Below are 25,719 nucleotides of genomic sequence, written 5' to 3' on the forward strand. Positions count from 1 at the left end.
GTGTTGGTCATTTTTAAGAGTGGGAATGTCTTAACATCCCTCGCCACGCCCACGAGGATAAATGAATAAATGCCGGCAGGTGTATGCCTGCCTTGAATTGGAAAAACAGGTATTATTACTCAAACACCTCCCACTCCAGAAACCCTAACCCCAGACCCCGCCCCACACAAACCCCGCCCCTTTCTCCCACTGCGGGTCCGGAGTTGGCGCAGTGGGCTGACGAAAGACGTAACCTCCGTAGCCTTCTACGTGTAGCTACCGGCTCTGCCTCTGGGAGTTGAAGTTTCCGAAAGAGGACCTTCTCGAGTGGTAAAGACCACTACAAAAAGCTTTCTGAGAGGTTATCAGATTTCCCGACAACTCCTCTGTTCGGTAAGTGTCTTGGCGCGGAGGCTTGCGCTCATCTACCTTTTGATAGAATCCGGGAGCAAAAGGAGCGCGTGCCGATCCCGCCTTCCACTAGCAATAGGGCTTCCGGGCAAGAGGTAAGTGGGATAATGGAAAATGGTAGCAAAGACCCAGCTCCGGAAGGAAGTGACGTCAGAGAGCGCGCGCCCCTTCGGCTCGCCAAATAGCTTTCTGATTCGTCGGCTGCAAATTAACCCCGCCTCTGGAGTGCGTCCAGGAGTTTGAGACATGGAGGCGAGAGTCGGGCTGGGCTCTGCTCACTAGTACGGGACCTCTTGCTGTCGACTTCTGTTTGGGGTCAAGATACGGGTCCTAGTATGTGAAGTGTGTTCGCTTCCCAAGAATGAAGGGAGAGGGAAATCTGGACTCTGAAAGGCCGGAAAACGAGTTGTGGTTGTGCCACTTATTGGCAAGTGACCGTGGGCAAGTCGCTTTGCGTCTTTAAACCTCGTTTTTCCTCATTTTCCTCATTTTTCCTACGAGGGTTGATGTCTCTGAGCGCTGTGAAATGTGGGAAGAGGCCAGGGGAAAGTTGCTGCAGGTGCTGTTAGGCCCCACCGTGGTGAGCTGAGGACTATTTTAAGAAGTCCACGGTGTTACTGAATTTCCCTGAAACATTTTGTGTTTAAATTCAGAAATTTTTCTAGAGATACACAGAGGATAGCAACGGCATATTTCTCGCTTTTTTGTTTGTTATAAATCCTCCGCCTTTCCCCATCATGGCCCAGGCCTCTGCCTAAGGGACCTCACAGCTGAACCGAGTCGTTATTGCAAATCTGGCCCTCGCGTTTTAAAAAAGGATATTCCTTCTTTACCACCGTTAGGTCATTTAATTCCGTTCTGCCGTTATTTCGACATTCCTTTGGATGTTTCTGGAAAGGAGGCTGTGTTATAAATTATTAAGACTTTAGCCCAATCCATAAAGTCATGATTTTTTTTTTTTTTTAACTTTCGGCCAGTCACACTCATAATGTGTAATCTCCCTGCCGGAAGTTGTGCTGAGAAGTGTAAATACAAGGATAATAGAGATACAATTTTTTAAATCTATCTATCCCACACAAAATTGCCTTAGTCATCTTTATCCATAGTTTCATAAAACCACCAGATAATCTATATCTAACCAAACGAACTATTTAAAAAAATTCAGTGCTCAAGTAAACTAAATTTGGCACAATTATTTCTGTAATTGCTACAAAGTTGGTTGAACCTGGTAAATGAATTAAAATGTGCAGTGAATAGCACTGCATGTGAGGGACGAATGCAAACTCTGCCATGGTGTTTATATTTTACTTAACAGGTTAATCTGAACAAACTAGTGCATAGTTAAATGCTTACTGTATGTTACAGGCAGTAGGAGTTGGTATATGTCTTTGTAAAGTGTGTTGAAAGCAATAATGAAAGGATCTCAATCTAGCATCATTTGATGCTTGATCATTGCATCATTGCCTGCAATGTATCTAGCTTATTCAAAGCTTTAAAAAATTTTCTTTTACTACATTCCTTTTTCTTAATTGGAAATAACTTTTAAAATAGCAGTGATAATGATATTGACAAGTTCATGACCTTTGTATTTGATAGGCTTTTAAAAAATATTAGTATGCAATGATAAGCAAATTAAATTTAACTTGGACTTCTTGGGAAAGGCGAAAGCTCCCCCTGGTGTGCATGAGTTGTAAAATTTTACTGTACTTTGTTATATTAAAATTTTCAGTCTAGAGCCAATCAACACTTGCTCTTTTGACCATCGTAGGAAACTAGTGAAAACCGATGCCACTGATGATAGAAATATTCTCTCCTACAATATTAATCAATTTCATGAAGAAAGCAATTTGTTTCCTCTGATTTTTAATTGTGCCTTAAAGTCTGCACGTTTGGCTTGTGTTCCTCCATGCCAAGTCGCTTCAGTTGTGTTCGACAGTTTGCGACCCTGTGGACTGTAGCCCAGTTTTCTCTGTGTGAGGATTCTCCAGGCAAGGCTACTGGAGTAGGTTGCCATGCACTCGTCCAGGGAATCTTCCTGACCAGGGATGGAACCCAAGGTGCGTTGGGCGGCAGGTTTTTTTTGGGTTTTTTTTTTTACCACTAGCGCCACCTGGGAAACCCGCACATTTAGCTTAAGGGGCAGGTTTAGCTTATGTTTTCTATATTGTTTTGGATATATTCATTGCTAATTTTTATTCATGTGTTTATTTTTGGAAAGGAAATAAAAGTGATCCTAGGAATCACAATGCATGTTTAAAATTTTTCTTATCTTTTCAGGCTTACTGTGTTCCCTCTGTCTCCTCTTTCTTGAATAGTAACCTTATTTTCTAGATTAAAAAAAGTTAATGAATGCGCTCAAGGTTCTACATTTACCTCCAGTTACCTTTTTGGCCTATGTTTCTCTCAAGCTGTTACTCACATTTTTTAAATGCTCAGACATATGATTTTTTTCATTTTATTTTTCTGTCTGAACTCTGAATCAGATTGTGAGGTTGTCTTCTAATTCATTAATTACCTCTTGGACTCCAAGTAATCTGGAGTTTGCCTCATATGTTGAAATTTTTATGACTTCACTTCCTGCTTTCCAAATTGGTCCTTATTCTTTTTTTTTTAATGAATTCTTGTTTTGCTGTTTTTATGCCCGTTTTTGTGTATCAATTTCTCAATTTTTGTTTTTATGGTTATTACTCTTCATTAACTCTTTTTTTCCCTCATTTCCTGTCCTTTTATAATTTTGCTTTGCAGACTCATCTGGAATGGAATTATAGCTTTCCTTTCCAAACTACCTCTGTCTACTACTGATTTTGTGGTTCCTTCTACCCCATGACCCTTTTCAGTGCTTCAGACCAATAGCAGAGCCTATATCTGTGATTGATAATTTCGGTCATATTGTACGTTCATATGTCACCTCATATCTGGGCCCAGGTTGTAGCCAAAAGGCTGCTGTCTGTTTTCCCCAAGTAGTCAGCTTTGTATAAGCTATCTTTAATTTTACCTGTTGTTAGGCATTTTTTCTTGGAAAGAGGAGCCTCACCCCTAACACCAGTTTAAGGGTTCATCTTAAATTGCCTCCCATCTGTCTCCCATCCTCTGTCTTGTATTATTATTTTTCTCTTTAAAGATAGGAAAACTCTCAGCTGTCTTAACACAGCAGACCTTGTTCTTAATTTTGAGAAAAGCTATACTTTTTTTGTTTCCCCTTTTAATATTTTATCTGCCATTGTTGTATGTTGCAAGCTTGGAAGGCAGGATGTCACAGACATAAACTTTTGGCAGTGATCTCTAGGAAGTTTCCCGATTGTTTTTTTTTTTTTTTTTGGTGCACTGGCATACAAGTAGAACCAAAGGGTTTTTCCCGTCTGTTACCTTTTGGTGACACAGGTCTTCCCCGAGCCTTTCAACAACAGGTGGGTGAAAGCAACACAGCTCTTTAACATTGTTTGGAAATTCCCATTTTCTAAATAAGACTTTGGATTTCTAGAAGACAGTAGAGTTGGATGTGGGCTTGAATCTTCGCTCCATTACTTCATTTAACAAGTATTTGAGGACCTATTTTGTGCAACATTTGCTGTAGGTGCCTTGTTTCTTAGGAATTATATAAGAGCTTTGTAACTTTGGGCAAGTAATCTTTGTACCTCTTCCTTTGCAAAGTAGGCATATATGACTACCCCTTAGGGTTTTTTTTAATGGAGGTTTTTTTTTTTTTTTTTTTTTTTTTTTTTTTTTTTATGGAGAAGGAAACGGCAACCCACTCAAGTATTCATGCCTGGAAAATCCCATGGACCAAGGAGCCTGGTGGGCTACAAACCATGGGGTCGCAAAGAGTCAAACACGACTGAGCGACTTCTGTGTGTAGGGTTTTTTAAAAGAGTAAATTAGATAATAACTTTTTTATTAAGTATAGTAAGAATTAATAAATGTTTGATGTTACAATTTTCATTACTTTTAGAAGTCCTTTATAATGTCATACTCACTCATTTATTTGTTCTACCTATACATAATAAGCATCTACTAAGTGCTCAGCACTATGTTAGTGTTGCCAAATGTAATGTTGGGCAAAAGCAGATGTTAGCCCTGCTGAGTAGAGTTTCCAGTGGAGAGTCAAAGTTGAGTTGTCATTTCTAGGAGATGATCTCCTTTAAAAGAAGTGTTTCAGTTCAGTCACTCAGTCGTGTCTGACTCCTTGCCACCCCGTGAACTGCAGCACGCCAGGCCTTCCTGTCCATCACCAACTCCCCGAGTTCACCCAAACCCATGTCCATTGAATCAGTGATGCCATCCAACCATCTCATCCTCTGTCATCCCCCTCTCCTCCTGCCCTCAGTCTTTCCCAGCATCAGGGTCTTTTCCAATGAGTCAGCTCTTCGCATCAGGTGGCCAAAGTATTGGAGTTTCAGCTTCAACATCAGTCCTTCCAATGAACACCCAGGACTGATCTCCTTTAGGATGGACCAGTTAGATCTCCTTGCAGTCCAAGGGACTATCAAGAGTCTTCTCCAACATCACAGTTCAAAAGCATCAATTCTTCAGCACTCAGCTTTCTTTATAGTCCAACTCTCACATCCATACATGACTACTGGAAAAACCATGGCCTTGACTAGATGGACCTTTGTTGGCAAAGTAATGTCTCTGCTTTTTAATATGCCATCTAGATTGGTCATAACTTTCCTTCCAAGGAGTAAGCGTCTTTTAATTTCATGGCTGCAGTCACCATCTGCAGTGATTTTGGAGCCCAGAAAAATAAAGTCTGACACTGTTTCCCCATCTATTTGCCATGAAGTGATGGGACCAGATGCCATGATCTTAGTTTTCTGAATGTTGAGCTTTAAGCCAACTTTTTCACTCTTCTCTTTCACTTTTATCAAGAGGCTCTTTAGTTCTTCACTCTCTGCCATAAGGGTGGTGTCATCTCCATATCTGAGGTTATTAATATTTCTCCCAGCAATCTTGATTCCAACTTGTGCTTCCTCCAGCCCAGCGTTTCTCATGATGTACTCTGCATATAAGTTAAATAAGCAGGGTGACAATATACAGCCTTGACGTACTCCTTTTCCTATTTGGAACCAGTCTGTTCTATGTCCAGTTCTAACTGTTGCTTCCTCACCTGCATACAGGTTTCTCAAGAGGCAGGTCAGGTGGCCTGGTATTCCCATCTCTTTCAGAATTTTCCACAGTTTATTGTGATCCACACAGTCAAAGGCTTTGGCATAGTCAATAAAGCAGAAATAGATGTTTTTCTGGATCTTGTTTTTTCTATGATCCAGTGGAAAAAAGTGGTTGGTGGCATAAAGAAAACTTGTGAACTCTTGTATTCCTAGATGATTCTTCCCCCTCTTAGTAATTTTGCAGTGTAGTAACATGTCAGGGCTTTGCTCTAGCCCCTAAATCATACATCTTAAAATTTCTTGTCTTGCAGTCAAAATTTGATAAACTTTCTAACTTTTCTTAGGTACCCCATATGTCCTATTACATCATTGCATGTTTAAAGAAGGCAAGAACCATGTAATAAAACCGCTCAAATTATGTTCTGTGAAGTTTTTTTCTTTCCGGTCTCTGAATTGTGGCGATTGTTCTTTTTCCTTTTAGTTGTTGGCTTCTCTGCACAGACTTGTTAGCTATCCCTGTGAAAGGGAAGAATTACCCATTTTTGTGTAAGACTGATAGAATATTTGCAGACTTCATGCTTAGTCTTTGATAGGGATAAAGAACACATATTCTTAAGCTATGGTGTTAATAATTAAAGAGAAAAGATATTTCAGTATTTCTATCATTTTCCCTGCTCTAAAGACAAGTTTAGCTCTAGACAGTGGATGTAAAGATGTGGGTTGTGGTTTAGTTGCTAAGTCGTGTCTGACTGTTGCGACCCCATGGACTGTGGCTCGCCAGAATCCTCTGTCCGTGGGACTTTACTTTCCAGGCAAGAATACTGGAGTGGGTTGCCATTTCCTTCTCCAGGGGATCTTCCCGACACACAGATCGAACCTGGGTCTCCTACACTGCAGGTAGATTCTTTGCCAACTGAGCTACCAGAGTGGGTGGTTAAATCTGAATAAGATGTTTTAGATGGCCCTGAGTATTCCACAACTGATTACAGAGTCAGTTTACATATTTTGTTTTTCAGCTGTGACTTAAGTGAAAAATTTATAATTACATATTTATAATGAAATATGTTGGGGGGCAACTCAATTTGTTTTCTGTACTGTCCAAAATTTAGAAATGTATAGCATACCTTGTGTCAAAAACCAATTGTTGAGTGTCCACCCAGATAGTGAAATTAGCACTTTTCCTGTATGACAGTATTAAAAACAAGTACAAAAATGTGCTTTCCATCTCTTTAAAAAAAATAATATGTGTTTCTTTTATAAAACTATATTTTCATTATATAAAATTTGGAAAATGCAGAAAGCCATGGGTGGGTCAGAATTAAAACGTGTGTATATGTGTGTGTGTGTGTGTGTGTGTGTATATACACATATATATATAAAGAAAATTGAACATGTTTTGATTTTCTTATTTAACATAATTATTTCCCTTTATCGCTAAATAATATTGAGAAACATTTTTCTTGCTGCTTAGTATTCCAGTCCAGTGTTATAGGTGAACTGTAATTTATATTTAGTCCCCATTTGGTGACATTCTAATTTTTTATTGTTAAAAATAGCATTAATACATGTATTCTTTTCCATTAATTTTGTTTATATTTCTAATTAATTTACAGGAATTCTAAGGAAATAAATTATTGTAAGAAAGAGTATCAACATTTTAAATCTCTTCAAACATATAGGTCTGAGTAGTCTTCTGGGAAAATTGTGCTGTGCTGCCAATAGTGTATGAAAATAGCCCATTTCATCAAATGATCTTTGGCAGTAAATGAAGATTGATTGCCTAAATTTGCACTTTTTTCATTACTAATATGGTTTCATTTTAATCACATCCTTTGGTCTTTTTTTTTTACTTTTTTTTTTGGTTGTGAATCATCTGTTCATGTCAGAGTTGCTTTTCAATTTTTCAGAGGCATCAAATAATGTCATCTGAAATGTTGCCAGCATTTAGTGAGACTTGTAATGTTGAAAGACAGAAAAACTTAAGTGAAGATGGAGAGCAAAATCAGAAGCCCGGATCAAGTGAAAGGTTTCAACCAATATCTAAGCGGCAAATGAAGAAGCTAATGAAACAGAAACAATGGGAAGAACAACGAGAACTCCGCAAGTATGTATCAAAATGCATATATTCTACCCCTATTTAGAGATATAGAATGTTGGACCTTCAGTATAGTAATTATGCAGTTACATAATTATGCAATAGTAATTATGTTAATTAAATTGGGACTGTACATATTGTTAGCTCACTTTGTCAGTTGGCTACTAAAACTGTTTTGTTTTCTTTTTTTTAGCAGTGTTGCTGAATTTATACAATACACTTTTCTCAGCCACACTTATTGTGAGTAGCACCCCAATTTCTAAAGTAACCAGTTTATAAAAAGGATATAGTTAGTATCCATGTCCTAGATATGGAACAAAAATAATCATCTCAGAAAGGTCAAGTTTGGGCCTAACATTGATTTTGCTAGAACTATTACAGGTTTTGGTAAGAGCAGTTAGGCTTAAGCTGTTATTGTAGAAAGACAAAATTTATTAGAAAATTAATTGTTGATGTAGATGAGAGAAAAACCTGAGGGTTTTTTTTTTTTTTTTTTTTTTTTTCATAATTTTACTTTTAAAAAAATGGGAGCAGCTTTTTCTTAAAAAAGAACTTTTATTTTTATTAAAGGGCTTCCCTGGTGACTCAGATGATAAAGAATCTGCCTGCAATGTGAGAGACCTGGGTTTGATCCCTGGGTTGGGAAGATTCCCTGGAGAAGGGAATGGCTACCCATTCCAGTGTTCTTGCCTGGAGAATTCCATGGACAGAGGAGCCTGGTGGGCTGCAATCCATGGGGTTGCAAAGAGTCAGGCACTACTGAGTGACTAACACTTTTTTTTTCATTTTATTTTTATGGGCTTCCCTGGTAGCTCAGAGGGTAAAGAATCTGCCTGCAATGCAGGTAACCTGGGTTTGATCCCTGGGTTAGGAAGATCCCTTGGAGAAGGGAATGGCTACCCACTCTAGTATTCTTGACTGGAGGAATTCCACAGACAGAGGAGCCTGGCGCACTGCAGTCCATGGGGTCACAAAACGTCAGACACGACTGAGCAACTAACACTTTATTTTTCATAGTTAATTCACATATATATATATATGTGAAATATATATATATGTGAAATATATATATATATGTGAAATATATATATATGTGAAAGTGAAAATGTTAGTTGCTCAGTTGTATCCAACTGTGTGACCCCATGGGGTGTGGTCCGCCATGCTCCTCTGTCCATGGAATTCTCCAGGCAAGAGTACTGGAGTGAGTTGCCATTTCCTTCTCCAGGGGATATTCCCGACCCAGGTGTCAAACTTGGGTCTACCATATTCCGTGCAGATGCTTTACTATCTGAGCCACCAGGGAAGCCCCATATATACATATACATACATACTTTTTCAGATTCTTTTCCATTATAGATGATTACAAAACATTGAATATAGTTCCTTGTGTAATACAGTAGATCCTTGTTGGTGGTGCTAATGGTAAAGAACCCGCCTGCCAATGCAGAACATGTGAAAGACACGGGTTTGATCCCTGGGTTGGGAAGATCCCCTGGAGAAGGGCATGGCAACCCACTCCAGTATTCTTGCCTGGAGAATCCCATGGACAGAGGAGCCCAGAAAACTACAGTCCTTAGGGTTGCAGTGAGTTGGACACAACTGAAGTGACTGAGCACAGAATGTGTATGTTAATCCCAAACTCCTAACTTTTCTTCCTACTCCCTTACTATCCACCCTTGTAACCATAAGTTTCTTTTCTGTGTCTGGGTGTCTACTGCTGTTTTGTAAATAACTTTATTTATATCACTTTTTTTAGATTCCACATGTAAGTGCTAACATATTTGTCTGAGTTACTTCACTTATTATGATAATCTCTAGATCCATCCATGCTGCTGCAAATGGCATTATTTCATTCTTGCTTATAGCTGGGTAACATTGCATTGTGTATATAAACCACGTCTTCTTTCTCCATTCATTTGTCAGTGAACATTTAGATGCTTCTGTGTCTTGGTTTTTGTAAACAGTGCTTCTATGAATGTTGGGGGTGTATGTATCTTTTTTAATTAGAGTTTTCTCTGGCTATATGCCCAGGAGTGGGATTGCTGGACCATATGGTAACTCTATTTTCAGTTTTTTAAGGAATCTTTATACTGTTTTCTGTAGTGGCTGCACAAATTCACATTCTCAACAACAATGTAGGAGGGCTCCCTTTTCTCTGCATCCTCTTCAGCAGTTGTTATTCATAGACATTTTGATGATGGCCATACTGACTGGTGTGAGGTGATATGATAGTTCATTGTAGTTTGATTTGCATTTCTCCAAAGCAACATTGAGCTCCTTTTTATGTGCCTATTGGCCATCTGTATGTTTTCTTTGGAGAAATGTCTGTTTAGGTCTTCTGCTCAATTTTCATTTGGGTTGTTCAGTTTTGTTTTGTTTTATTTTAATATTAAGCTGTATGAGCTTTTTGTTTATTTTTGGGAGCAAATCCTTGTTAGTTACATAATTTGCAAATATTTACTCCCGGCCCATATGTTGTATTTTAATTTTGTTGATGGTTTCTTTTCCTGTGCAAAAGCTTTTAAGTTTATTTTTGTGTTTACTTTTGTTACTCTAGGAGGTGGATCAGAAAAGATCTTGCTGTGATGTATGTCAGAGTTTTCTGCCTATATTTTCTCTAAGAGCTTTATAGTATCTGGCCTTATATTTAGGTCTTTAATCCATTTTGAGTTTATTTTCATGTATGGTGTTAGGGAGTGTTGTAGTTTCATTCTTTTCCTTGTAGCTATTCAGTTTTCCCAAGACCGTTTACTGAAGAGACTGTCTTTCCTCCTCCCTGTACTCTTTTCTTCATCATAGATTAATTGATATTAATTAATTGGTATGTTTCTGGGCTTTCTGTTTCATTGATGTATGTGCCTCTATTTTTGTGCCAGTGTGATGCTGTTTTGATGATTATAGCTTTGTAGTATAGTCTGAAGTCAGGGAAGATGATTCCTCCAGCTTCATCCTTTTTTCTCAGGATTATTTTGGCTATTCAGGGTCTTCTGTGTTTCCATACAAGCTTCATAAAATTTTGTTCTAGTTCTGTGAAAAATGCCATTGATAAATTGATAGGAATTGCACCGAATCTGTAGATTGCTTGCATAATATGGTCATTTTCCCAATATTAATTCTTCTAATCCAAGAACATGGTATATCTTTGTATCTGTGTAATCTTCAGTTTCTTTCATCAGTGTTTTATAGTTTTCAGAGTTTAGGTCTTTTGTCTCCTTAGGTTGGTTTATTCCTGGCATTTTATTCTTTTTGATGAGATGGTAAAATGGGACTGTTTCCTTAATTTCTCTTTTTGATGTTTGTTGTGTGTAGAAATGCAGTCGATTTCTGTGTATTAATTTTATATCCTACAACTTTACCAAATTCATGGTTGAGCTCCAGTTATTTTCTTTTAGCATCCTTAGGATTTTTTGTATACAACATTGTGTTATCTGGAAACAATGACAGTTTAGTTTTCCAATTTGGATTCATTTTATTTCTTTTTCTTTTGCCTGCTGTGGCTAGGATGTCTGAATCTATGTTGAATAACAATTTTACTTTTTTTTACATATGGTTATAATTGTTGCTTGAAAATCATGTAGGGAAATGATAAAAGTAAAATTTTTTATAACTCTCTTAACTCAGTATTTTGAAAGTTTTCTAAGTACATATAATGGGCTGTGTGCTGTGCTGTACTTAGTCACTCAGTTGTGTCTGACGCTTAGTGAACCCATGAACTGTAGCCCACCAGGCTCCTCTGACATTGGAATTTTCCAGACAAGAATACTAGAGTGGGTTGCCATGCCCTCCTTCAGGGGATCTTCCCAGCCCAGGGATCAAACCTTGAACCCAGGTTTCCTGCATTGCAGGTGGATTCTTTACCAGCTGAGTTACCAGGGAAGCCCCATATAACGTGCTACCAATAATAAATGAACTTATAGTTCGGATCTGTGTAAAAAATATTTTGCTTTTGCAGACTCATTTATTATGTAAAACTTTTAGACTATCTAAAATTTCTGGTATTTGACAATTTTTGATCCACAGAAGTAGCAGTTTTTTATGATTTAGCCTACTGATTTTAAAATAATTTTTTCTTTGTTTAGAAAAGTTTTGTAAATATCCAAATAACAAAAAGTTGTTTTCAATTACTAATTTTAGACAAAAGCGGAAGGAAAAACGCAAGAGAAAGCAATTAGAGCGACAGTGTCAACCTGAGTCAAATTCAGATGGAAGTGACAGAAAACGTATTCGAAGAGATGTTGTTCACAGCCCACTCCGCCTTATCATTGACTGCAGTTTTGACAGCTTGATGGTATTAAAGGTATCATGAATCATTGTTAGAAAAATCCTGTAGCTAAATTAGGTTGAATAACTCTTGCTTTAATATGTAATATTACTTTGATATAATTTATGTACTAAAATGCATCTTTTTTTCTTAATTGTGGTTTTTAATGTACATAACAAAGTTTACCATCTTAACCACTTTTAAGTGTACAGTTCAATAGCGCTAACTACACTTATGTTGTGCAGCCAATCTCCAGAACTCTTTTTCATCTTACAAAACTAAAACTCTATACCCATTGAACAACCATTTCCATTCCCCTTCCCTGAGCCCTTGGCATCGCCATTCTACTTTCTGTCTCTATGAATTTGTGTACTCTGTGTATCTTATATAAGTGGAATCCTACTTTTGTGACAGATTTTTTTCACTGAGCATTATGTCTTCACTGTGCTGTGCTCAGTTGTTCAGTCATGTCTAACTCTCTGTAACCCCATGGACTGTAGCCCACCAGGCTCCTCTGTCCATGGGATTTCCCAGGCGAGAATAACGGAGTGGGTGGCCATTTCTTACTCCAGGGGATCTTCCTGACCCAAGGATGGAGCCCATGTCTCCCACATCGACTGGCAGGTTCTTTACCACCGCACCCCTTAGGAAGCCCCTGCATTGTAGTGTGTGTCAGGATTCCCTTATGTTTTAAGCTTGAACACTATTTTAGTGTATATATAAACCACTTTTTGTTTATTCATTCATCTGTTGTCAGTGGACATTTATGTTGCTTCCATCTTTAGGCTATTTTGTTGGTTTCCTGTGTGTATGTGTTTTTTAAACTATTTTATTGAAGTATAGTTGATTTACAATGTTGTGTTAGTTTCTATTGTAAAGTGACTCAGTTATGCATTTATATATATGTATATATACACACACATTTATCCTTTCTCATATTCTTTTCCATTATGATTTATTACAAGATATTGAATATAGTTAGCTGTGCTATACAGTTGTACCTTGTTGTTATCCGTTCTGTGTGTAGTAGTTTGCATCTGCTAAATCCCAGATCCCCAATTACCTCTCTCTCACCCCTTGGCAAGCACAAGTCTATTCTCTGTCCGTCTGTTTCTGTTTTGTGGATAAGTCCATTTATGTCATATTTTTAGATTCACATAGAAGTGACACACATTTGTCTTTCTGCCTGACTCACTTCACTTAGTATGATAGTCTGTTTAAGTCCATCCATGCTGCTGTAAATAGCATTATTTCTTTTCTTATGGCTGAGTAGTATTCCATTATATAAATATACCATGTCTCTTCTTTTTTTTCTTAACTGGAGTATAATAGCTGTAAAATGTTGTATTAGTTTCTAGTGTACAACAGTGTGAATCAGCTATATGTATGTGTATATCCCCTCCCTCTTGAACCGTCCATCCCGCCTGTCTAGGTCATCACAGAATGCTGGGCTGAGCTCCTTGTGTTTACACTACAGCTTCCCACTAGGTACTCGTTTTACATGTGGTCGTGCATACTCTTTCAGTTTTACCCTCTCCTTCCCCCTGTGTCCACAAATCCATTTTTTATATCTGTGTCTTCTATTCCTGCCCTGCAAATAGGTTCGTCAGTGCCATTTTTCTAGATTCCACATATATGCATTAATATATTTGTTTTTCTCTTTTTCTTACTTCACTCTGTATGACAGACTCTAGGTTCATTCACATCACTACAAAAGACCCAATTTCTTTCCTTTTATGGCTGAGTAACATTCCATTGTATGTATGTACCACATCTTCTTTATTCATTCATCTGATGAAGTATATTTACGTTGCTTGCATGTCCTATTGTAATTGTAAATAGTGCTGCAGTGAACATTTGGATATATGTATATTTTTGAATTATGGTTTTCTCTGAATGTATGCTCAGGAATGGGATTGCTGGATCATTTGGTAATTCTATTTTTAGTTTTTTAAGGAACCTCCATACTGTTCTCCATAGTAGCTATTCCAGTTTATGTTCCCACCAACAGTGTAGGAGGATTTCTTTTTCTCTACATCCTCTTCAGCGTTTATTGTTTGTAGATTTTTTGATGATGGCCATTCTCACAGGTGTGAGATCATACCTCATTGTAGTTTTGATTTGCATTTCTCTAATAATTAGTGATGTTGAGTATCTTTTCATGTGCTTTTTAGCCATCTGTATGTCTTCTTTGGAGAAATGTCAGTTTAGATCTTTTGCCCATCTTTTGAGTTGTTTGTTTTGATATTGAGCTGCAAGAGCTGTTCTATTTTTTTGGAGATTAATCCCTCGTCAGTTGCTTCTTTTGCAAATATTTTCTCCCATTCTGAGGGTTGCCTTTTTTGTTTATGGTTTCCTTTGCTGTGCAAAAGCGTTTAAGCTTAATTAGGTCCTATTTGTTTATTTTTGTTTCTATTTTCATTACTCTAGGAGGTGGATTGGAAAAGATCTTGCTGTGATTTATGTCAAAGAGTGTTCTGTCAATATTTTCCTCTAGGAGTTTTATACCACCTGGCCTTACATTTAGCTCTTTAATCCATTTTCAGTTTATTTTTGTGTATGTTTTTAGGAAGTGTTCTATTTCATTCTTTTTCTTGTAGCTATTCAGTTTTCCCAGCACCACATATGGAAGGGACTGTCTTCCCTCCATCATGCATTCTTGCTTCCTTCATCATAGATGAATTGATGATGGGTGCATGGGTTTATTTCTGGGCTTTCTGTCCTGTTCCATCACTATGTCTGTCTTTGTGCCAGTGCCATACTGTTTTGATGACTGTAGCTTTGTAGTATAACCTGAAGTCAGGGAGCCTGATTCCACCAGCTCTATTTTTCCTTCTCAAGATTGTTTTGGCTCTCCAGGATCTTTTGTTTTTCCATGCAAATTGTAAAATTTTTTGGTTCTAGTTCTGTGGCAAATGCCATTGGTAATTCAATAGGGATTGCATTGAATTTGTAGATTACTTTGGGGAGTGTAGTCATTTTCACAGTATGGATTCTTCCAATCAAAAAACATGGTATATTATCTCTCCATCTGTTTGTGTCACACATCTTTGATTTCTGTCATCAGTATCTTCTCGTTTTCTGCTTCCAGGTCTTTTCCCTTCTTGGGTAGGTTAATTCCTGGTTAAAAAAAAAATTTTTTTTTTTATTTTTTCCTTAAAAAATGCTTCCTAAATTAAGCTTTTCAAAATCTGTGGCCCTAAATTAAAGCATTAAATAGCTAATAAGTTGCTTTTATTTATATGTATATGTATAGACAGAGGGAAAGACAGGTACTGTAATAGATTACAAAACTCAGTAACTGCATACTGATCGTAAAGAGCTGTGGGGGGTTTTGTTATTAATCCTAACTGAAAGGAGGGGAATAAAATATGATTGGCTTGGTTGTTTAAACAATGCTTCTATGTTTTAATTACTTTCTAAACTTTTTTAACTTGTGAAAATTTTAATACTATGGCTCTAAGAGTTTTATTTTTTCTTTTGTTGTCTCCTAAGGCGAGTGAAAGTTTTCATGAACTTATATTTTAAGTGGATACAAAATATGAAATTATGGGTCACTTACAGAATATTGACTTATATTTATTATTTAAATAATATGTTATGAAATTGAATGGAAATTAATCAGAAAGGACTTGTATTTCTAAAGAAGAAATGTACCTATCTAGTTATCCTTCCTGCTTATTCTGTTCCACTCAGATAATGAAATGCCCACAGGTAATTTTGAAAATATTACTTTAAAAATTGCACTCTTTTCTAGGACATTAAGAAACTTCATAAGCAGATTCAACGATGTTATGCAGAAAATCGACGAGCACTGCATCCTGTGCAGGTATGTTTGAGGAATTTAAAACAAACTTCCAGTTTCCTTTTATATCTTCCTTCAGAAAAGGCATAGATAATCCTGATTGCCTTTACAAGAATGAGTCTTACAGGTAATATTTTTTAATGAGTTAAATGTCTCTTTGGGAAAATGTTCTACTTTTCTACAAAAATTGAATATTTTAAATGTTTTTCATACATTATTTTCAGACACACTGTACCCAGTCATCATCAGTCCTGTACACCTTGATGGTCATTGTTGTGTAGTTGACCATTGTCATTAAAGGACACACGTATATTTTCCTACCAGTTTCTCAGCTCTCAATCCTTCCTTTCTGGGGACTAGGGGAACTGCCCCAGGCTGATATGTGCCATTGTGCCTGTTGGCCAGGTTTTCTCTACTTAAAAGGATTTTGAGTCACTGATAATTTTGAAGTATTGAGGGAGTGATTTGTGAGACTAATTGACTGCTCATAAGAGTAGGGTCATTTTTCTTATTGTTTTAATTCTAAGTGAGCTAAAAATTAACTCTGGCTCACTGATGTTAAAAACTAGAAAATCTTGTTAAAATTCTGGTTAGATATTTTCTTTTTATCAAGTGATAGTAATATTATATTTTCACATTTTAGATTATTTTCACCCTTGATTAGATTTCAAATAGGTTTCAGGGTTTAAAGTCAAAGAAAAATTATGAAGACTTTGGACTAGTAAAAAATAACAGTAGTGGCAAAAGAAGGGGAAGGGAAACTTGACATGGGAGCAGGAATTTTATAGAATAGTGATCATTAAACAAGAGGCAGATTATAACTGCTTAGAAAATGGAATGAAAATGTAGGTGGAATACAGAAGTTAGTGGGTTAAGAGATGCACAAAAATACACATTTCTATCAAAGATAAATCTTGTCATGTTTAAAGCCATAAATTAATTTTTAAATTAATGTCATAAATTAATTTTTTTCCAGAATGAAAATTTTGTTTCATTGATAGTTAAATTAGTGAGAGAGGAAATAAAATCTTGACTTTAATAGTCTTTCAGTCTCTTTTTCAATGCCTGCCAATCTCTTTATCAGTTTTATTTGACAAGCCATGGAGGCCAGCTGAAAAAGAATATGGATGAAAATGACAAAGGATGGGTCAACTGGAAGGTAACTAAAATCGATTAACTCTCATATAATACAAAGTATTTTTAGGCTTAAAGGTCTACATTTTTTACCTGAGTTCTACATAGTGCTAACAAATAATGAGTCAGCAGCTCCAAACCCTGTGTATCACTGTACCTAAGTCTAAGTTTACCAAGGAGAGAAGCTAAGAGACTTGAGATATGGTTTGTACCTTCTTTCATGAAATCTCACTTGCTATTTTACTGCCAACTTTAAAACATATTTTTTGAAAAAAGAATTTAAAGGTCTATATGCAATCTCAACCGAGCAAACTGGCTATACATTATTTATAAGAGTGAAGTCACTCTAAAATTTGGAAATGTATTTGTTTTCTTCTAAATCTGTTCTATACCCTCTGATGTCCACTATCTACACATGGCTATTGAACTCTTGAAGTGTGACTGGTGATTTGAGATGTGCTATAAACGTCAAATAAACACTGGATTTCAAAGATAGTACAAAAAAGAGAAAGAATGTAAGATATCTGCTTAAAATGAAAAAAAAACACATTTATTATAAGTTTAAATGATAACATTTAAGGTATATTGTGTTGAATACAATGTATCGTTAAAATTAATTTCAAGTATTTCATGTCACTTTTTAAATTTTATTATTTATTTATTTTTGGCTGTGCTGGGCCTTCATTGCTGTGCCTGGGCTTTCTCTGGTTGTGGTGAGCAGGGGCTACTCTCCAGTTGCAGTGTGCAGGCTTCTCATTACAGTGGCTTTTCCTGTTGCAGAGCACAGGCTCTAGGCACTAGGGCTTCAGTAGTTGCAGCTTTGGGGCCCAGTAGTCATGGTGCATGGGCTTAGTTGTTCCGCAGCATGTGGGATCTTCCCAGACCAGGGATCAAACTTATGTACCCTGCATTGCAAGGTGGATTCTTAACCATGGGACCACCAGGGAAGCCCCTTGTCATTTGTTTTTTAATGTGGCTACTAGAAGGATTCAAATTACGTATGTGGCTCACATTTTTTTTTTCTGTTGAACTAAACTACTCTGTCATTTGACCCAGCACTCCCACTGCTGGGCATACACACCGAGGAAACCAGAATTGAAAGAGACACATGTACCCCAATGTTCATCGCAGCACTGTTTATAATAGCCAGGACGTGGAAGCAACCTAGATGTCCATCAGCAGATGAATGGATAAGAAAGCTGTGGTACATATACACAATGGAGTATTATGCAGCCATTAAAAAGAATACATTTGAATCAGTTCTAACGAGGTGGATGAAACTGGAGCCTATTATACAGAGTGAAGTAAGCCAGAAAGAAAAACAGCAATATTATACTAATGCATATATATGGAATTTAGAAAGATGGTAACGATAACCCTGTATGCCAGACAGCAAAAGAGACACAGATGTATAGATTGGCTTTAGTACCAATCCCTAAGGAACCTTAATCCTGTTCTACTCAGAAAAGTGGTGGGTTATTCTTAGACTTTTTCCCTTTCTCCAAGCCAGTTTTCATTGTGATAGACTTTCCCTATCTCACTCATTAATCCTATAATGACTGCATTTTTTATTTTATTAATAGTCTATAGTATAAAACATTTTCAAAAGTCTTTTTAAGTTCTAAAGTATAGTATATTTACCAAGTTTTATGTTCATGCCTGTTTTCCTAAGAAATATTGTAATGAGTTAGAGTAGGCGTACTTTCAGTTATTTCAGTTATGGCTTGTAAAATTTATTACTTTATACCACCAGTTTTCCAGAGACATATGAGTTCACAAGTTTCTAATTATGCACATTCCTCTTGGGGCCTTTATTAAGCATAGGCATCATATTTATCGTATATCATTTTCCAGAAAAATGGCTGCTTATTAATCAATAGGCTGTATACACTTAGGTGAGAGGTCTCCTGCTTCATTTTTTTATTTCCACAAAAATTATTGAGAAGTGCCATCTAAACCTTGTGATGTATCTTCCTTTTTTCTTTTGGTGCAATTTGCAAAATTCTGCCTACTGTTGTTCAGCCTGTACCTCTGACCTGATAGTTTTGGTAAAGAAGATTTCAGATGTCTATTTTTGTGGAAGTCGATACATGAAAATTATTAAATCTGTAAGCCCTTTCTTTTTGATGATTCATATAAATGGAGAAGGAAGTAATTGGAGAAGGCATTCTTTGGCTGGAGAACAATGTGAGCAAATATATAACAAATGCATTTGTTTTGTTGGAACAGAAAGTTAGCAAGATAGATTGGTGCTGTATTGAGGTGAGAGTTACTAAGTTAAGGAGCTTGAATTTTAACCTACAGATAAATATGAAACATTGAGAGTAGTGTTTTCAGAAAACGAGTCCCCCAGCCATGTGAGGAAGTAAATTGGAGGTATCTGAGGCTAGAGGTGGAAATAGCATCAGGAGGCTACTTAAATAATTGAGATGTGAGGTGAAAAGATGTTCGAGTGATAGGTTCTAAATAAGACATTGTTATAATATTCTTTCAGACTTCCTGTCATATGTTTTTTGGGTGGGTTTGTCTAGGGAAAAGAAAATAATCATTTTTAGCCAATTTTCACAAAATCCTATTAATTAATAGCATCTTTCCCTTTGTGTTTTAAAGGATATCCATATCAAACCAGAGCACTATAGTGAATTCATACAGAAAGAAGACCTGATTTATCTTACATCAGATTCACCTAATGTATTAAAGGAATTAGATGAATCAAAGGCCTATGTGATTGGAGGATTAGTAGATCACAACCATCACAAGGTACATACTATTAAGTTTTTATTTTTGCTTTTGCTTATACTTGAAAAAATTGATGTACCAGTGTTCTTGATAGTAATGTTAATTTTCTTGATAGTAAGTACTGAGTGCTTGTGTTTACTGAGTACAGGGATATTTTGGTCACCTTTCTAGCTAAGCAAAGCATTTCACGTATGTTAGCTTGCTTTATCCTTACTGCAACCCAGCGAAGTCAGTGCTGTTAGTATGCACAGTTTACAGATGAGGAACCAGAGGCATATAAAAATTAAATCTAAAATCAATAATAATAGGTAGTAGACACTTGAAAATCCAGATTGCTCTGGAGCCCACATGCCTAAATGATTTTCTGTATTAATAAATGCTGCTTTTGCTAATCAATTTCTAGGCTGCTGGTAAAATTTATATTAATTTATACCAAAATTTATATGCAAATTGGTAAACTTATGCCCATTTTCAAATATGTGATTATATGGGATGTGTTTTCTGTCCTCTTTAATTTGTACTTTTGTCTCTTCCCACCTCCTTACCCTCATTCAAATGAAAAGTTACAAAAGAGACACAGATATATAGAACATTCTTTTGGACTCTGTGGGGGGGGGGGGGTGATTTGGGAGAATGGCATTAAAACATGTATAATATCATATAAGAAATAAATCGCCAGTCCAGGTTCGATGCAGGATACAGGAAGCTTGGGGCTAGTGCACTGGGATGACCCAGAGGGATGGTATGGGGAGGGAGGTGGGAGGGGGGTTCAGGATGGGGAACATGTGTACACCCGTGGCGGATGCATGTTGATGTATGGCAAAACCAATACAATATTGTAAAGTAAAAAAAATAATAATAATAAAAAAAATAAAAATTACAGAAATACACTTTCTAAAAGAAAACATTATTTTGTATTTTTCCAGCTTTGTTGCATTGTGCTAAGTTAAGCTCAACTTATTTAGTTAAGTATCTGCTGAAATGTTGTCAGCAGAATAATACACAGTAATTCATTATTCTCATATAGCACCACTGTGCAGGAAAATTTTATGCATTGTTGGAAGTATTTATATCATCGTGTTGCAGTATGGTAACCCATTGGCTGTTGAGCATGAGTTGTACATAGTATGATTGAGAAATTGAGTTTTTAAAAATTATAATAAGTTTAGATAGTCACATGTGGCTACAGTTGGACAGTACAGCTCTATAGCATCATAGGGAATTTTATCAGAATGATCTTTAGCTTATTTTTTTCTTATAAAAATTCTGTTTTCTTATTTCTGTAGAACTAGTTTTTTTCTTTGATGTTGTATGTTTCTCTGAACTAAAACAGTTTTGTTTTCAAAAAGACCTGACTTGATCTATTATCAAATATTGGCCTCTAAAATATCCAGACTATTGGTAATTCCTCTGGCAGTCCTGTGGTTAGGACTCTGTGCTCTTGCTGCCAAGGGCCTGGGTTTAATCTGTGTTTGGGGAACTATAAGATCCCACAAGCTGTGTAGCATGGAGTGGCCATTAATGAATAATTATTTTTTGAAAATGCAAATTATTAGTTGAGAAATTTAGCTCTTTTTCCTCCTGTGTTATGTCTTTGGGCTCTTTTAGTCCTGATTAGACCCAGGCTTTAAGGATTTTAATTTTGAGAAGAAAATTCATACTCAGCGGTTTTTTTTAAGTTGAAATTCATGCATCCAGTAAGTATTGTTCCACTGAAAGTTGTATTATTTGTTTACTTTTCTGTTTCTCACACATAAATTAAGTGTAACATTAATAGAATTTCTAAAATGTTTACATTTCATTAAAGCAAAGTCCTAAGACAGGATTTAAGTTGATTTCCTTTCTAAAGCTTTTTATTCTGCCATGCTACCATGCTAAGGTTGGGTTTTGGGTTTTGGGTTTTTTGGGTTTTTTTCCCCCATAATTCAGCATTCTTTTAATTGACAGAAATGAAAAAATAAAATTTATGGACAATAGGAAATTTTTTTCATTCAGGTTTTTATCTCATCAGTTTTTGCCACTTGTGCCTCTTAGTGTTATATAATTGAAACAGTTCTATCTTTGAGATTCATGAGAAGAGTGATGATGCTTCTCTAAGAATTCAGTTTGAATAAGCTGAAAATAAGGCAGTGTGGAATGATGAGAAGCTGCTTGAGTCAGGAGGCATGAGCCAGGTTTTTCCTTTGGTTCTGCCGCTGACGAACTTTGTGACAGGATAGACAGCTTAATGTCTTTGGTTTCCTCATTTGGTTAAAATAAATACCAGCAACATTCTGACTATACTTATTATCAAGAGAATGTTTTCAAATTAGCTGTTAAATATACACACACAAATTCAGATTATATTCTCTGAACTAAAGTCTTTCCTAAAAATTATTTATTCTATCATAGACTTTAAGTTTAAATAATGTAATGTTCTAGTCCAGGTGATGATGTCTTTGTTTTAGGGACTCACGTATAAACAAGCATCAGATCATGGAATTGATCATGCACAGCTTCCCCTTGGGAATTTTGTGAAGATGAATAGTAGAAAAGTTTTGGCAGTTAATCATGGTAAGCTATAAGCTTATAAGCTAAAAATTTACCTGAGTGAACACTGAAAAATAACCTTCTATTCACATTTTGTAAAAATAGAGAGTATGTACCTTTGGAAAATTAAAATGTAGTCATTTATGATTTGTTTGACTGATACATGCATATTTTAGAAAGTTTTGAAGGTATAAAAAAGTGTAAAGAAAAATAAGTAGGTGTTATTTCACTACCCAGAAATACTTCATAGTAACTTTTTGGTGTTTCTCCAAGTTCTTTTCCTATGCATGCTGCAAAGTCACTTCAGTCGTGTCTGACTCTGTGCAACCCCATAGACGGCAGCCCACCAGGCTCCCCCGTCCCTGGGATTCTCCAGGCAAGAACACTGGAGTGGGTTGCCATTTCCTTCTCCAATGCATGAAAGTGAAAAGTGAAAGTGAAGTCGCTCAGCCGTGTCCGACTCTCAGCGACCCTATGGACTGCAGCCTTCCAGGCTCCTCTGTCCATGGGATTTTCCAGGCAAAAGTACTGGGGTGGGGTGCCATTGCCTTCTCCGTTCCTATGCATACATATCCTTTATTATATAATTGGATTCTTACTCTATTACATAAAATGTTATAAATGTGGGGTGTTTTCCCTCCATTTATATTTATTGAATCATTGTTAATGGCTGTGTAACTTTTTCTTCATCTGAATATATCAATACAATAATACAGCCATTCTGTTGTTGACATGTTTTTCTTTTTACTATATTATAGTAAATATTATAATATTTATAATATGCTGTAAATATTATAATAGATATCCTCAGACTTAAGTCTTTGCCTGGAGTTTTGCTTTTTGAAATTTTTTTTAGTAGAGATTTTTGTTAGTACACAACTATTAATTGGGTTTTTAAAATTTCTCTATAGCAGGCTCTAGGGAGTTATAGAAATGAATTTATTGATTCAAGGAATGAACCTCTTCCAAGACTTTTGATATATAATGGATTCCTTTTCTATCATAAAGTAATCCAAATTTACCCTTTCATCAATGTGTTAAAGTGAGAAGAACTTGGCGGGACAGTATTTAAAAAAAAAAAAAAGGAGGCAAGACACTCCCCAGAGTGAGTGGAAAGCTAGAAGAAATTTAGATTAATGGTAGCTCTCCCCCACCTTTTTTGTTTGTTTGTTTTTTTTGTTTGCATATAAAGGATAGAGATATGGAAGGAATAAAGAATAAGAAGGAAACCAAAGAGGGGTCCTCTGTCTATTAATTATAATTGACAATGGATAATGGTAAACCTCTGAGTGCTTAAGAAAGGATATGAGGAAAAGCTACAAAGTAGCAGCCTTGAGAGCCTTGGGACATATTAGCTCTGACAGCTAATACAGGAGAAGAAAGTAATAAGAACAAAGTAGTTATTAGGACATGCTAGCACTCTTAACACAAAAGCAATGTATTTTAAAGTATACAGCATTGTGATGAGCTAGGCTAAGAAACAAATGGAGTTTGTTTTTGTTGCAGTGTTTGAGATTATTTTGGAATACCTGGAGACAAGAGACTGGCAAGAAGCATTTTTCACTATTTTACCCCAAAGGAAAGGAGCTGTTCCCACAGACCAAGCCTGTGAAAGTTGTTCACATGACAAGAAATTCGCCAGAGTTGAAGGTGGATTAAACAGTGATTCCAGTGAGGAGGAAAATAGGCATGAACTAGATTCAACACATGAGGAAGAAAAGCAGGATAAAGAAAATAGCACTGAATCTACAGTGAACTCTGTACCACACTAATACACCTTTTTTTTTTTTTTTTCTCCTTAAGTTTAAGGAAAAATCAGGAGAAAGTGAGGTGTTTCACAGAATATTTGAATTGGAAAGAAATTTCATTTTCTTTTATTTCGGTTGTGAATTTTTTTTAACTTTTTGAATTACGTGATAAAAAGTACTCATAAGAAAGCATTTTTTTGTTTTTGCATAAGAGTTAAATATGTAAAATAAAAAATTTTCTAAGCCTCAAGCATTACTTGAGAAGATTACCCTATTAGTAAATCTATATTCTTTTATTTACAAGATTGTGTTCTTCAGAATGTGCCTTCAGACCTTTCAGTTTTATTACTATATGTTTATATCAGTGTCTTTCTGATTTATTGCCTACTTATTTGTAGAGGCAAGTATCCTAAATCTTCTTTAAGTCTAACAAAATTTTCTGAATGGAAAGTTACCTTCTATTTGCAGCTTTTATATTCACTTTAATTATTTCAAAGGAATGTAGTGATTTTAGGAAGAAAGAAGTATTGGATTGATAAGGGGCTTCTGTGGTGGCTCAGTGGTAAAGAATCCACCTGCCAATGCAGAAGACATGAGTTTAATCCCTGGGTCAGGAAGATCCCCTGGAGAAGGAAAAGGTAACCCATTCCAGTATTCCTGGATTCGATTGATAATTCAAACATTGATGTCTTTTGGAATATGGACCCATCTCTATCCTTTTGTGTGTGTGTGATGCATTTTGTGGTTCTAAGGCAAGCACTGAGGACTTAAGACTTTAATATATTTTCTTAATTTAAATAATCATGGTAAATGATTTCGATTACAAAATTAATTTTTCAGCCACCAGAGAAGCCCATTTTTCAGGCTAGATTATTTTAAAAAGCTATTGATGGATTTCCCTGGTGGCCCAGTGCTTAAGAATCCACCTTCCAATGCAGGGGACACGGGTTCGATCCCTGGTCTGAGAAAATTCCACATGCCATGGGTAACTAAGCACATGCGCTGTAACTACTGTGCCTGCGCTCCAGAGCCCTCAAGCTGCAGCTGCTGAAGCCCACGTGCTCTAGAGCCTGTGCTCCAGAAGAGAAGGCACTGCAATGAGAAACCCGTGTACAGCAACTAGAGAAAGCCCACATGTAGCAGTGAAGACCCAGCCCAATCAAATATAAATACATAAACTTATTTTTAAAAAAGGCATAGCGATCCATTTTTGTCATTACCCAAATTTAAAAAGAAACAGCTCTTAAAAAAGTAGCCCTTGGCAGCTATCATTTTCTTTCCATATGTACTTCTTTAAAATAATGTTGGTTCTTAAGCAAACAAAGTTAACTTTATATGTGCATCTGTCTATCGTATAATAATATTTAAGCTAATGTAAGTATGTTTCTGTAAATACTATAAGCATGTATGAAAATATGCATATAATTGTATATACGTCTGTCCACATCATGTATAATTCTATTATTGATGATAGGATTGAGTTGCCATATCTATATTATTTGTGTGAATGTGCTGAAAAACACTAAGGAATTTAAATTTCATGAAATGTAAATATCTATAACCAAACATTTATATAAGGGCATTGGCAAGAGATGGTGGAGCTAGTAGATGTTTTAGTTCCTGCCAGTAAATGTAGAGCAGTTATATTTAACGTGATTATTCTTTGTCACAGCTAAAGTAACATTTCAGAAGCCTTAGTTACTAGGTTTGGATAAATTAAGTTTCTGTTTTTTTTTTTACTTATTGGCATCTCAGATTATGTACATATTTGATCGAAAATTCACTGAATTTAATATTGACATTCACTGTCTCTTTTGTTGCTTTATTCTTAGTAATCTATTACAGTAACCCATTTAAAGGTCTGTGAGAAATGTATGTAAATAAAGAAAAGCCCCCACAGTTGTAGAAGAACA

The 25,719-nt window shown here is 36.2% G+C and overlaps 1 protein-coding gene across 4 annotated transcripts; it reads left to right on the plus strand.

The window, feature by feature from the left end:
* The first annotated feature begins 152 nt into the window (after positions 1–152).
* On the plus strand, positions 153–25,719 carry TRMT10A (tRNA methyltransferase 10A). 4 transcript variants are annotated; one of them, XM_006059206.4, is made up of 8 exons: positions 153–372; positions 7,403–7,599; positions 11,725–11,887; positions 15,609–15,680; positions 16,741–16,815; positions 19,401–19,550; positions 21,977–22,082; positions 23,565–25,719. In XM_006059206.4, exons 2-8 carry the CDS (start codon positions 7,415–7,417, stop codon positions 23,828–23,830), a joined length of 1,017 nt encoding a protein of 338 aa, XP_006059268.1. In that variant the 5' UTR covers positions 153–372; positions 7,403–7,414; the 3' UTR covers positions 23,831–25,719. The 4 variants fall into 4 exon arrangements, with proteins under 4 accessions (XP_006059268.1, XP_006059267.1, XP_006059269.1 ...); XM_006059205.4 differs by lacking the exon at positions 153–372 and adding an exon at positions 448–2,447; XM_006059207.4 differs by lacking the exon at positions 153–372 and adding an exon at positions 448–671.

Source organism: Bubalus bubalis, chromosome 7, assembly GCF_019923935.1.
Source record: "Bubalus bubalis isolate 160015118507 breed Murrah chromosome 7, NDDB_SH_1, whole genome shotgun sequence".
In the NCBI taxonomy this organism is placed as follows: Eukaryota; Metazoa; Chordata; class Mammalia; order Artiodactyla; family Bovidae; genus Bubalus; species Bubalus bubalis.